The sequence below is a fragment of the Daphnia pulicaria genome, chromosome 7 (genome assembly GCF_021234035.1).
Source record: "Daphnia pulicaria isolate SC F1-1A chromosome 7, SC_F0-13Bv2, whole genome shotgun sequence".
NCBI classification, from domain to species: Eukaryota; Metazoa; Arthropoda; class Branchiopoda; order Diplostraca; family Daphniidae; genus Daphnia; species Daphnia pulicaria.
The window spans coordinates 1,527,975-1,542,611 of record NC_060919.1 but is presented as its reverse complement, the minus strand read 5'-3'; the positions used below and the strand labels follow the sequence as shown (position 1 = coordinate 1,542,611).

The 14,637-nt window shown below is 40.4% G+C and overlaps 1 protein-coding gene across 1 annotated transcript; it reads right to left on the bottom strand.

The window, feature by feature from the left end:
* Positions 1–4,761: 4,761 nt before the first annotated feature.
* On the bottom strand, positions 4,762–12,882 carry LOC124349525 (synaptic vesicle glycoprotein 2A-like). Its single transcript, XM_046800207.1, has 10 exons — positions 11,679–12,882; positions 11,416–11,563; positions 10,734–10,914; positions 8,851–9,002; positions 8,051–8,220; positions 7,370–7,561; positions 6,613–6,701; positions 6,039–6,541; positions 5,808–5,967; positions 4,762–5,735 (listed from the first exon to the last, which is right to left on the bottom strand). Exons 1-10 carry the CDS (start codon positions 11,832–11,834, stop codon positions 5,555–5,557), a joined length of 1,932 nt encoding a protein of 643 aa, XP_046656163.1. The 5' UTR covers positions 11,835–12,882; the 3' UTR covers positions 4,762–5,554.
* Between the last annotated feature and the right edge of the window lie 1,755 nt (positions 12,883–14,637).

Genomic DNA, 14,637 nt, shown 5'->3' with positions numbered 1-14,637 from the left:
GCACATTTAAAAAACAGAAAGACCAAAACATGTACTGGAATTTTTTAGGTTTAATCCAACGTTGAATAAAACCTAGAGTTAACGCAGAACACAGGCAGTTAGAGTCAACAAGAAAAAAAAACGATTCAGGCGGTTATCTTTTGGTTATCCAAAAGTTCCAATTTTTATGGCGAATCTTCTGCTGCCAGTCTTCCATATTCTTTTTCGTCAGATTGGTGCAGCGTAAAAAGCTTCATCACTTTGAGAGGGGCTTCCTTGCATCAGGATATCGATACTTTCTTTAGTTATTCTGGAATTTGAAATTACTTCAAAATACCTGAGATTTGGGAAAGCATTGAATTCTGCGGTCTTTTGAAAAACATGGTTTGTTAAGCAAAGACAATTGATATTCTTAAACCGCTCGACCTCCTGAAGATCTTCCTCGTTAAAGGATTTCGAAAAACACCAGAGGTGGTTTCTGTGAAGATCAAGAAATCGTAGATTAGGGCAACATTCCGTGATTATACGAGTTGCAACCTCAAAAGGTAGGAAAGAATAAGCGACTCGAGCGAGTTTCAAACCAAAGTATGGCAAAAAAAGAGAATCCACACATTCGTAGAATGAAATGTCATTATAGTTAAAGCTTCAGAGATTTTAAGATGGCAGAAATGTTTTACTTAATGTTCCAGCTCTAGTAGGTTTTCGTCGTTCAAAGCTTCTGGCTTCGTAATCTCTACTTCTGTTAGAGATGGGTACAAGGCCACTGCTTTAGTCATGCTCATCCTTCATGATGATGGTTTATTCATGAATAAACCATCATAAACCATGATGGTTTATTCGATAACGAATAAACCATTTCCTGTGCATTGTCCAAGGCTTCAACAATGTCTTCGTGACGAAGTTCCCTCAACGCGGGAAGGTTGTTAAGGACGTTTAGAACCCCATTGCAATAGTTATATTCGTTTTAGTTACATAATACAACCGGGCTTGCATTTTTAATTACACATTGGATATCTGTATCTTATACTAGCCTATCATTTCAACATGGTCGCAGACGACTAAACTATAAGTTGCAATTTGTATCATTCACGTGTAAAACACTGTAAATTTATCAACCAAATTAAAAAGAATGCAGTATGTTCTGCTACCTCAGGTCTTCACAGTAGTTCACAATATAAGAGGCAAAAGACTATGAGCTGTCTGGTAACCTCCAATGTCCCAAACGTTCAAGTGTGTTAATTTTGGAAGATATTCAGGGATTTTTACGAAGTGTGAAAATCTCCCAAGTTTTTGAGATGTTTTAGTAGAAAAAAATAAAGCCTAGTATCTAAAGAATGAAGACTGGTGGTGATGAGTAAATTTCCAAAATGTTTTCTTTAAAGGAAAAGATTATGGAATTGAAAAAAACACGATTATACCACACAAAAAAAACATTGTATTCTTGTAGATTTAGCAACATTAACTTGAAACCACCGTGATATATTTTGAGAACATCACTTACCAACATTAAAGAGTGTAAATATTGACATAATCTATTGAGAATTTAGATAAACAACACTACAAAAATATGGCATTTTGCAACATTGAAGATATAACCTTGTGTTAGCATAGCATTGTTTATTTCACACTGATTCACATCAATATATTAACCTTTATATGTGATAGAAAAGGTCTACAGCACAATTTTACAACGTTTGAGACTACACATATGGGAAGCCGGAGAAATAGGCTCCGACCTGGCAATAGGACCGGACGAAATAGGATTTTGCTTTTTAGACTCTCCTAAAATAGTGTCCACGAAATCACTCAAAATGAAAATAAGATTACAAAATAAATGATGTAACAACATACGTTAACAACCTTCAAGTTGTGGGTACTATGAAATAACCATGTTGGTAAATGTCGAATACATTTTTTTGCTGCGAGTGTTTCCATTCAAAAGAATATGTCGAGCACAGACATAAGCACATTTATCAAGAAAACTCTTAAGTCGGTTTTTATTGATGGCATCTAGTAGTGTATGGTTGAGGTTCCAAGGCTCGTTTCCTGGACTAGGGAGTGTGAGTTCAAAATTACTCCACTAAACTCTTATACTATTATACGTGGTTTGAAAAATATATTAGCAAGAACTGAAATCAAAAATGAGAATTGAATTCACATTCACATCAACCATGCAACGATAATGATCTGTATGAATGTGACTACGAAATTTTTCCGTCAGTGCCAGGCTTTTCAGAGAAATATATTACGTTCGAAATTTGGGATTAGGAAACAAACTAGACAACGCTTGTCTAATGGTAATGCAATTAAAATAGTGAGGAACAATTCTTTGAGTTAATCAAGCAACTGCTATGAAAACTATTGGCCCATCTTACTTATCTATACTTCTTTGCAATCACAAAAGCTGTCGATAACTGATGATAAACAAAATGATAACAGACATTTTAAAACGTTTCACGATGCGTAGTTAAGATTAAGGGGGGGGGGGGCGGGGTGCTGTTACATATAAGATTTGAAAAACCACAGTTTAAAAGTTTTTTTGTTTATGGTTTTCGGTTAAATTACTTCAATATTATCAGAATCACCAAAATATTTTCCTTCACCACCAATTGTAAGGTCTAAGCCAACAAGCTTTTGATGGTGAGTAGATAAACAACAAGGAACGTTGAGAAAGTTACAATTTCGGTGTAAAATTTTTTTTAAAGGGGCATTCTTAGACTTATAACGAAAACACCAAGCATATCTCAGAGTCCCGAATTGACGAATTTGATTTGGTAGATGAATCTGGGGTGAATGAAATGAGTGAATTGGGTGTGATGGAAGAACCGTTCATTTTTAGGTACAAGCAGGGTTCTAGTTATGAATGGAAATATTACACTTCAAAAGTGCCAACTGTGCTTCTGAAAACGAGTAACAGCAAGAAGAATTTTTCAATTAGTAGCAAAAAAAATAGCATAATATGGGTTATCCTCGTAAGATACAAATTCATCGAGCACAACTGGTAACCTCACTATATGAATGCAGCCATCTCAGCTGACGAGAAAGACATTTTAAAATTTTTGTAATCACTTGAGAACGTGAAGGGGTAGGAGTCGTTTTGATTTCCTTTCTCTAAATTTATGGTTTCAACAAAAGAGCACACGCCGTGTTCAAAACTCCTTCGTGGAAAACGTGCATTAAGTCTTGCATGAAGCATTTTGTAGGGTCGAAGTATACTAATGAGGACAGCGGGCATCTATTGTTAATTCCGTACTTTGTAGATTACGATTCGCGAAAAGCCTTTGTTTGTTCTGGATTTTCGATTTAGAGAACATAATTTTCATGGGAATCCTTATTTCTTAATGTACAATCCCTTTCGTGATGGATGTTTTCTAGTTCGTCTTTTTTCAACATGCAACATCTACATGACAAATTAGTGAAGCCAACACCTTCTTTGTAACCACTAACATAATTTAAGGCAAACATGTCACCGACAAAATTCAATACGATTCCGTACCACTTGCGAGTCTATCGTTTCTTATAGTTAATTCAATCTTATTTTCTAAATTTAGCAAGTTCGTCTAAAATTGGTCGTAAAAATGTTTTTACTTCACAACGTACTAAAGGGGAATATAGGGAGGGAAATATAGCCTGAATTTATTCAAGTGCGGCACTTGAATATAGCCTGAATTCATTCAAGTTGGGCACTTGAATAAATTCAGGCTATATTTCCCTCCCTCGGATAATACGACAATAGGGAAAAAGCGGCAACACTGTTTGGTTAAAAAATAGGGGAATAAAGGGATAAAATAATAAATCCCGTTTTGAATTAAAAATTAGTTATACTACATGTGTTTTGAAAAATTCAAACCATGACGCGTGTTGTAGAGCTTACGAAGCTCTTCCTTTCACAACTTTTCGCGTCGTTGTAAGTGTATTTGTCCCCTATTTAGAGACCGTCAAAGTAGCCGATTTCTAATAAGCCCCTACAGCATGTTTCCAAACTTTTAGATCCAGTTGTAGATGCTCTCCCCCTAGATATAAAAATCTGAAAAAAATTCAGGAAGTAGCCGACCATTATGGCTACTTCCAAAAAAAATTTGGTTGTCCCCCGTGAAAAAATGGATTTTTGGGAACGCCACGAAAATCAGCTTTCTAGATAAGCTTCTCTCGGGCGTTTCCAAACTTCTGGTAGGTACTGTAGGCTATGTCTGAACACGTTTTAAGAAAACCAATTAGGATTTTGTAAAAAAAAATGTGAAAAAAACTCGCATTTTTTACAGAATCTAGGTATTCTATCAATTTCGCTTTAAAAATATAGAAAAGAAGGAAAAAAAACATGACTGCTGATTTGAACCTGCGTCGTCTCATATGGATACTCGAAGCTCTTCCAATCTGACTGTCAATTGCTTGCATTTATTCAAAAATTGCCAATAATAAACCCTTTTTGGAAGCATAATTCAAGAAAACACGATTAAGTAACGCTACGCTAGGTGGAAGCACAATTTACCAGGGCCAAGGACTTTGAAAAAAAAACCTGAAAACCCGAGGATCTAGCCTTATGGGAAAATTCTAGTGCGAGAACATACCACCCCCTCATATACCATGAACTGGGTAGCCTAATCGTTCTTGCATGACCGCTTGTGGAGCTAAGCATTAACTGGTGTGACTATAAGTTTTTTAAGTTTCCCATTTCAGTCGTCTTCAGTTTCTATTCAGTTCGTTTCCAATTTTTTTCTTCGCTTGAATTGACTTGGCTGGAAATGAGCTTGGAAAAAAAAACAATGGATTGCAATTGAGTTTTCCAAATTTTATTTATATCAATGTTTATTGTCGTATATGAAACGATGATCTGACGAGTCACTTTTATTTTTTTATTTTTTGTATATATATTGTTATTCTTTTTACACGAGGATCGGGTGTGTTTTCTTCTTTTTCTTGTTGGATTTGAGCAGTCCATGCTGACCATGAAGGAGAAGGGGAGGGGTTGGCCGTTGCTGGGATTCTCGACGGGCTCTTCTGCGCTGCTGCTGAGTTTGATAATTTGAGGAGAAAAAATGGACGTTTGCCTAATTTAGCTGCATACATCATTGGAAACCTTTTCTATAAAGATTCAAATTGTAAATGTCATTTGTTTCGCCAGACTATGTATATAGTTATTAGAACAGCGCGCTATTCAGCAACATGATGTAGTTAAGTGAGAGAGATGCACAACCAGACAGAGTGAGCGCCGTTGGCCCATCTTTCATCGGCACGGATATTATAGGAGGGATTTGATTGTAGTATACAGAAGGGAGAACACGACGTATTATATATAAGAAAAAGGGAGGCAGCGAGCAAGTAGACGACATTTCTCGTGAATCGAAAAGGAGAGAACACATCATTTCAAATGTAGTGGTCTAAAGACACGTAAGGGGAGCAATATGAGGAGAAAATTAACACATCATGATCCGTAGTCGACATATTTGCACAGCACAGTCAATAAAACAATTTTTTTTTTCGATTGACATTTTCGAGGGTGGCACCTGCTGCCGGGTGGGAAAGGAACTTGAACGAATGAGATCTTTCCTTTCCGTCACCACAACTTGGTTTTTTTTTAGAGGAGCGTGTGACGAGTTTCAATGATCAAAAGACTGACGACGGCTGACGTCAACATCACGCCGGACGTCACGAAACAAGAAGCCAGCACCGTGCACTCGAGCATCGAGTCGTAGACGAACAGTCCAGCAAGTCCGGCGCCCCGGCTTAATGTGTTGATCAGTCCCCAGCCGGTCGCCCTAAAATGAAGGAAAACGTTATATAACATATTAGGTCTATAATTCGATTTTGAAGAAAATCAGCAACCAGACCTAATATATGTTGGACAGGTTTCGGTGGATGCCACTGTCAACGACGCCAAGCCAACGGCGAAAAAGACATTAAAGGCCGCTTCGACTCCGATGACGGCTTCTGGTGATTGTACGGCCGCTAGTGTCAGCGTCAGTAAGCTGCACAACAGGAGGGATATACCTGCCGAAAAATCAGGTTACGTATTTCATCATATTAATGACTCATGTTAGATTTTGACGTCATATAATTACTGATGAGTCGAGCGCGCCCGAAGCGGTCCATGAGTAGAGCGGCCAAAACGAGGCCCGGAATGAGTGAAAGTTCGCCAATTAATTGCTCGAGGAAGACTTCGCCCAAGTGGATGTTGTAGTCAAAGTCGAGCGGGCAGAATGCGTCCATGCTGTCGAAAGTCGTGTCCTCCATGTGGCAGCCCTCGAAGCGATAGGGAAAGAAATCCGTGTCGACAAAGGTCGACTGCAGGATGGTGGAATTGCGGAATAGCGAGCGGCTGGATTTGATTTTGATGAAAGAGACTTGCTCGAAATGGCAAGAGTCGAACACGACGTGGTTGAGGATCAAATTCTGGAATCGGACGTTGGTGAAACGGCCGTTGACGTAGATCATGTTCTCGATCGACTGATTGAATTGGATGTCCGAGTAACTGACATTCATCAGCGTCGAGGCTTTCAGTTTGAAGTCTTGACCTTTCAGATATTTGACGTATTCCGGGAACCATAGCGAAAGTCCGTAGTACCTTTAAAATCAATCGTTACTTTTTAATAAATCAAGCAGCAACAGAGCAAATTAAATCGATTTTAAACTTACCCGAAAGAAGCGAAAACCCAAGTTACGATGATTGGAAGTGTAGCTCGACGATGATTGGCAGCAAATATTTTCGAAATGAGCGATCCAAACTGTATAGCACACACAAATAAAAGAAATGTTGTATAGTCACGTTTTTTATCCCCTGTCCAGATCACGTGGAGTTATTGATTTTCTGTTGGATTATGATTGAGTCAGAAATCGACATTTAATTAAATCGCCTCGAGGGACTCGATCAACGGTCGCCCATCGGTCAAAAAAGTCAAACCTCTTATTCGACATGAAGACGCCCTTTTGTTTTTGATTAAATGGTTATTGAATGCGCCCCAATGTTTCGCATGCATGTGCATGACGTAACAAGAGTCGCATAGCAACGGTGGGGGAATCAGATTTTTTGTGTTTTCCACATTTATACGCGGAGTGGATGTCGATAATATGAGAGACTCGAGCATCGAGCAATTGAATCAACTGGGTACATTATTGCATTATTGAGTAAAGAGATGTTTAAGATAAATGACTTTGGCGATTAGCCAACATGGGAGGAAAATGCGAGTCGCAGAAGGCAATGCTATTACAGCACCTTATATATAATGATGCAATAATGCTTTGTATAGCCTATATACTCGGCTTAAGTTGGAATTACGTTGATGCCGACTTTATAAGCCACATTTGATTAAAGGAGTACGCGGGAGATACTAGACTATACACACTCTACATCTTAGCAGATGAGAAACAATCGGATTAATAGAAAGCGAATTACATTGACTAGCGTGTAGGAGAGAACGGAGAGAATGGATTTCTGTCTGACGGTCGTTGGATGAGACGTGGCCTGCTCCTTATCATCCTGGCTGTTTTCTCTCCTGAGTTTGTGCTTCTGAGATGACGGCAGATCTGTCTCGGAGACTTTGTACTCGTCCACGGTTAGTTTGGGATGATTCTTTTGGAATATTCTCTGTTGAAAAAAAGGGAAAATTAAATCAGACAATGGGTCGTTAAACATTAAAGTGCTCAGTTAACTATAAAAGAAATCTCCAAAGGTGTGAAAAAGACAATTCTAATATAAAATCATGAAACACAGCTTGTCAAATAGTAGACAATAGATATCAAACAATTGTTACGGTCCGAGTATTTGAAATTTCACACCATTAATTTTAAACAATAATAGCCTATATCTTTTTTCAAAAAATATTCTATAGCAGCAATTCCGTCAATGGAGCACTATAGCATATGGAATTTTTCCCAAATTTATTATGTGGTGTACCGGGGCTCTCACAATTTACTTCAACACCGCCTCTGTGTTGTATATATCCTCGAGGGAAATATCTTCATTTACATTGTGCTATGAATATAGCTGCTGGTTTACGTTATTTCACGCAACAATTGCAGCTATAATACATTGCCCTATACACTTCGTTTATTAGGAAATAACATATGTGCGTACTTGATAGATGACGAGGGCCTCGCTTTCATGCCCAATTTGCAAGAGAATGCGCGGCGATTCGGGCAGGGCCAGTAGCCCAATGACTGCCAACGGCGTGGGAATGGCACAGACGATCAAGAAAATATGCCAAGCGCTGAAATGTTCCTGGCCGTCCAGCACCACCATGACACCTATAAATATACATAGACACACGCGCATTATGCAATAGCAGCAGACAATGTGAATAATAGAATAAAAGGGGATGCTCCGAATGTCTAATTTTCGCCACACCAATGAGCACCGTGCATAACCTAGTTCTCAGACATTTGCATCTGGAATCAACACCTATACTACACTATGTATCAGTTTTGGAATTGTTGGCGTGATTTCATTATCGGCTGCTATAGCTCTGATACAGGCAGCATCCTTTATTCCTATCTAGTTGCGTCATGTGAATTTCTTGGATTTCCTAACGGTTCCATCCATCCACATCATCCAATCGACGTGCATATGTTTTCACAATTTACATTAATTGCGGGCAACCCATTTCCCATCGCTATAGATATGGGCGTGCACACACATACAAGGAATATAATAAGCCCTTCATTCATCGCATGCTGCCGGGCTCATCTTTCATCCGGAGCTGTATAATAGATTTTGGAATCCTTCCAGCGCGGCGGAATAAGTCCCAATTTCGACGATCTCATTTAGACAATTTTTTGTATAATCGAGCGCGGTTCCCCACCACCAAAATCCATGGTGGTAAATTATATTTTTGTCTCGTTATAATCCTATAATATTCCAACCCAACCGAGACCGACCTGTTTTGGGGAGGATGGCCCAGGCCATCAGAGCGACGTAGATGCCTCCAAAGGCCCAGCAGGCGAGGAGTGCGCACAAGAACTTGACTCGTTGCGGCCGCGGGATGAATTCACTGAAGTAAGCGATGAGTATGGGCAGCGAACCGCCCAGTCTGGATGGTTAAGCAAGAAAGAAAGAAGAAAAAAAAATAATGTTCAGTTAATATTTACCCCGTTAAGTCATGACATGATATAACAAAAAGAAAAATTCTTTTCTTATAAGGGATTTCCATTGATGGACGAATTCTCGATTGGGAGTAAAGCGGAGCAATCGTAAATCAAGTCTGAATGGCAGCACGACGATATAAAGCTAATAATAAAAAAATCTAACAGTAATATAACTATAAAGAGAGAATAATGGACCTTCTATAAGGTCGTTCACATGATAAGGAACTAAGCTGTTTATGTAAGAGAGACGGGCGCGGCTGGCAATGGTCATGGCGGGTGCGATAGCTCACTGGGTGGAACGACGGGCCGGAGGGGAGGGAGGTTGGAAGTCATCCGGTCTTTATCCGCATCGCTGATCGTCACCGAGGCACCATTCAATTATAACCCTTCAATAGTCTGATTCCTTTTCACTTTTGTTTTCTTCTTCTTTCTCTACCATTTTCCATCTTGGCTTGGCTCCCATCATCAAGTCCTTTTGACTTTTCTGTATACTAGTTCCAGCAATCTCTGCCCAGCTCTCTATAGAGATTGCCAAACTTTCAGTTTCTTTGACGCGTGTGTGTGTATTTTGTCGATATATAGAGAGTGTGTGTGTCGGGTCAAAGATCATTTTCCGTCATTGATTCGACAAGAAAATAGCAGAACGAGTCTAGAGCACTCAGAGAGGGAAAATAATAAAAAGCAGCAACGGATTGAATCGAATAAAAATAAATATTCTGGCGCTCGTCGTTCTTCTTGGATAAGTCGACGTGAAAAAGTTTGCTCCTCTAGCTCCAATTTCGGGAAGAAGAAGAAAAAAAGAAATGGCGGGACGACGAGAGTGGATCGCCCAATAGACAAACACACGCTCGCCAACAAAAGAGAGAAAGCGGAACAATGGCTCGTGAGGAGCGCGGGACACGGGTGATATTCGAGCTGCTGGATCTGAGCCAGCAGCAGCGTCTATTTATCTACGTATATACCGCGATCCTCACGGTGTTATATAGCGGGAGGAATATAAGAAGAAGGGAGAGAGGGTGGAAAAAAAGTCGAACACACAAGATATGAGTGGAAACTCTAGACCGAAAAGTATAGAGTTGGTGCTGGGACTTTTGCTTTGCTTTGCTGTTTTATCCACTGTTGCCTGAGCTGGTCTATTGGTTATTCGGCCTCTATAGCCCGCGCGTATCGCTCTATTTGCTTTTGGTGATTACAACCAACCGATAAGTCGAATGGATTGTCCCGAGAGACTCTTTTGACAAACTCTCGGAGCGATAATAGTCTACGTATACACAGCAAAAGTTCAAACAAAAGAGAAATGGACTCGTTGGAAACATTTGGTTTTTAACGGACGGAAACGACGACGATAGCGAACGAGGAAAGAATCGATAGCCATTTTTCTATTACACCAGTGTTTCCCGGATAGATTCAAGAATAAACAACTGGAAATCTAATTCCAAAATCACTCTCGTGTTTTCCCCCCTTCATTGTCCTACATTTCCCATTTTCCAGTGTATAGGCCTACGCCAGCACTGATTCAATCGCCATCATCATCTGCGTGGATGATAAAGTAGAGTAGGCCCTATAGTTCTTTCTTTTCTATATTGGCACAACTTATCTCCACTTTGCCATCTCATCGTCCAGGCTCTTATACAATGGGGTGATTAGTGGGGCCATGAAAAACGGAAGAGAATTACCCAATTCCGCCGAGTAGGCGGGCGGTGAGGAAGGTGCCAAAAGTGGGCATAAGGGCGGCCATCAAATCGAAAATTGCGGCCAGCGTCATTGCCGTTAGCAGCGTTCGCCGACGACCCACCCGATCCGCCATGCATCCCCACAGCAGCGCTCCCGTCGCCAGTCCCGTGTACGTCACCACTCCTGTCAAAAACCAAAAATCACGAATTCAACAATTAGCATACTGCATATACACATCATCCCTTTGGGGAGAAATAATAATAACCAAAAATAGCTATAGCTCTCTCTCTACTGCTCGTTCTATATAAATGTAAGCACTCTGAGCTAATCGGTCGAGTGCATGTATCGATCGCCGTCATCAGGTAAATTGATATTTCTGTTACAAATTGCTGATACATATTTGATGTTTTCATTTGGTTTAGTGTTTCTACATCAAGTCGGACAATGGGTGAAAACTCGAGAAATTATACGAGGCGGATTGCACATCGATTGGCTGTTTGTTGTCGTTACGCGGGGCTGGTTTCGCCTTTCAAAAGATGTTGGCCATCGACCACATCGGCAATATCGATTACAATAAATTCTCCATTTTTGACCCGTCTTCTTAGATATACCATGGCGCATTATAAATTCTACAAGAAGCCATAAGAGACTATAAGGCTATACTAGTATAGCCTGTATACTGACCGAGAACCCGTTTTTCGGTTTGACTGATGCAGAAATCCACTTCGGCGCTTGGCAGAACGAAGCCCAGAACTAAGAGCTCAGCCGTGTCAGCTGCTAGTCCCATTCCGCAGGCTGCCAGCAGCATCCAGTGGAAACGGCCGATTCCACACTATATAGCAGCATAACGGGGGGGGCAGCAAAACAAATCAAAGAGACAATAAAAGCACGCGTGATGGTATTTTATAAGTCTAATAAACGAAATTTCGATGTCTATAGTATATTACCTCGCTGATGGCTCTTTCGTGAAATTCGGAAAGTTCCTTATAGGCTTTATTGTCGTCAATGTGCCGAGCCGGACGGCCGGAAGCCTGCTGCGTGTTCAAAGCCTGAACTTCTTCTTCGACAGTCACTTCTGCCAACGTTTCCTCCGTGTTCGTCATCTTTTTTGTCTTTTTTTTTGTTTTTTTTTTGTTACAATTCGATCGTGCAAAGTTAAGTTTCACTCTAATATAGGAGAAATTGTTATATAGAAGAAAGTTTCAGTTGGCAAGTTGCGCCGTTGATTTGGCGCGGGTGGTGATGGTGGGCGTTTGCGAGGAATAGACAGAGACCAAGGGGGAGAATATGAGGGGATCCAACAGCATTCAACAATGACCGAGGTATTTAGATATATGTGAAGGAGCCAAGATCGATGTGTGCTGCTGCTCCTACACAGTTTGTTTGACACGACTAATATCGACCATTTTCGAAAATAATCTTCTCGGGAATAGAAGAAACGAACAAACCGAAATTGGCACAGGTTGGCACTCGACACACACAGCCGAAGTGGTTTAGATGGCACTGACACTTGCACAATTGGCTTGGGCACCAGCAAAGACGATGGCGACAGGCTAGCCGACCACTGACGCACTGCAGACAGCAAACAATGAGCAACTCTGAACTGCTCTGATGTGCCACTGCGCCGTCCCCTTCGTCCTCGCCCTTTGCGCTTGCGTGATATTATATCTCGACTCCTGTACAGGCAGACGGACACAGGGACCAGCCAACGTTGCTTCAACCCCCCTACTAACGACTTTTCGAATGTTTTTCTTTCTTTCACTTTTGTTTTTACAACCCCCTGCAATGAACTGTGTGGAAACTCGTTAAGAATCAAGCTTTTGAACTGGACTGGTGCACATCAATTCAGTTCGGGTTTTCCCATGGTTACCCACAGTGTGTCTGTTTTGGATGTCGACACCGTTATAATAAAGTCTATTTAGAATGTTTCATTATCAGGAACGGTGTTGTACGTACACCGAATGACGAAATAAAGGACTCGGGTCCTTTTGATGGGATGGAGTCAAAGTTCTCCGATAACGTCACTCAACCTGGCCAGCCCAGCGAAAAACAGGAGATATCAGACGACGCTGTTATTATATTCTTCCGCCGATCTCTTGTAATTCAATGACTGGCGCAATCAAAATGCAAAGGAGAGAGAAACGATAGGATGCAAAGAATCTTTTGAAGGATGGAGTGAAATGAATGGATCCGCTGTCATCGACAGGCGTATAAGCCGTTTCTGTTGAGCACTTTCGAGTGCCTTTGCCTTGTGCATTTGTCATCAACTGAGCAAGAGACGCCAGCTTCAAATAGGAGGAGGGATATATCGGGTGAAAGTTTGCCGTGACGTCAGACCCCGACGAATCAATACCCCCCCACCACCACCACCAGCTATAGCTACTACTACCCCCACCGCCGTGATGCCCGGCGCGCGCTCTTCTCCGTTCCACTCGGCGTGAGAGTGTACATGTCGACTGTTTGTATACATACACCCACACTGCATGCATGCACACACATATATATGTATAATATACGTTTATATCTGTATATAGAAAGAAGAACCTATTCATCTAATATCTCCATCCGCAGTGTCTCCTGGTTATCTATAAGGAACATGTACAGCACAGCTTTCCGGATCAATCAATACTTTTAGTGTGTATAGCCTATATATACTGTGGAACTCGGTTAGGAAAAAAATAATTATAACGTTGCTCCTATATCCTTCATATCACGTCAAGCGTTGAAAGAATTAAAACAAATATGAGCAGCTGTGACAAAAATATAATAATAACCTCAAACTCTACATATTGCATTTTTCTGGGGAGAATGTTGTCTTCTCTTTCCTTGATTATTTAACGCCATATGTGTAGTTTGGGAATAATGTCGGGGGTTCTCTGCGAAAACGCCATCTGAGCGAATCAAAAAGACCGGATTTCTATCCTCCTCGTTTCTTTTTGAAAAGTTCCCGAAAAGCCGAAAGATATTGCGACAGTGGCGTTTTGAAACTCAACTTTAATTACCTTTCACCTGACTCGGAAAGGGGCGTGTTGTCTCCCCCCTACACAGCCTGGTGCGTCAGCACGTACCGTTATGTTGCACGTACCGGCGTGCAGCGTGCTAGTTAGTACGTTACGTTGAAAAAATAAAAAAACCTGTCGTTGTTTTTCCAAAAGCATAGGGAGGTCCACACCGTTGCCGGTTGCATCAGTGATTACCTCATTAGATTATTTTTATTTTATTAGGCATAGTTTACTCTACTTATATAATACTAATCATTCGAATATTCACGAGCATTTTTTTTTTGTGGAATATGTTTAATCAAAGAACGATATCATGCTGGCGCGCCAGTGCATTCTACTCTGGTGCACGCTTGAAAGAGTACAATTTTTTTTTAAATTATTATAAATATTAAAAACTAACAAACAGCTAACAAAGCTCGTTCTTTTTATTTTTTTTATAAATAAAATATTTGATTTCTGCTAAAAGTTTGTAAAATTGTCGACGCTGTTTTTGTGATTCCTATTAATTTCGTCTGCATGTTATTTTATATTTAAACCCCGTTTTAAACTACCAAAACTGAATCAAAGTTAACATTGTCTCAGATAAAGCTCCACTGTAGGAAACAAAATAAAAATGGACAAACGATTAAGAGGGATAAGCGAGATAGGTTAAGGGAACGTTTTACATTGCTGAAACACTACACTACACCTGCACAACACAACAGAAATAGCAGGTGCAGTCTGTGTGTGTTTGAATAATACTAATTTTTTAAAAATTGCATTGCATTTCTTTAGAAAATAAATGTAATATGTATCTTCTGTCATTTACAGAGATATCTGCTGTCATTGTAAAGAAAATAGGAATGGGGAGTGCCAGCTTTTCACAAGCAACTTTGAGAGAAAGTGAGGTCGAATAAAGCCACAT

Coding starts and splice junctions, on each gene's coding strand:
- LOC124349525 (XM_046800207.1), bottom strand. CDS start 11,834: ATGACGAACACGGAGGAAACGTTGGCAGAAGTGACTGTCGAAGAAGAA. Junction 8,221..8,850: donor GGCCATCCTCCCCAAAACAG/GTCGGTCTCGGT, acceptor GTATATTTATAG/GTGTCATGGTGGTGCTGGAC. Junction 5,968..6,038: donor CGGGCGCGCTCGACTCATCA/GTAATTATATGA, acceptor ATTTTTCGGCAG/GTATATCCCTCCTGTTGTGC.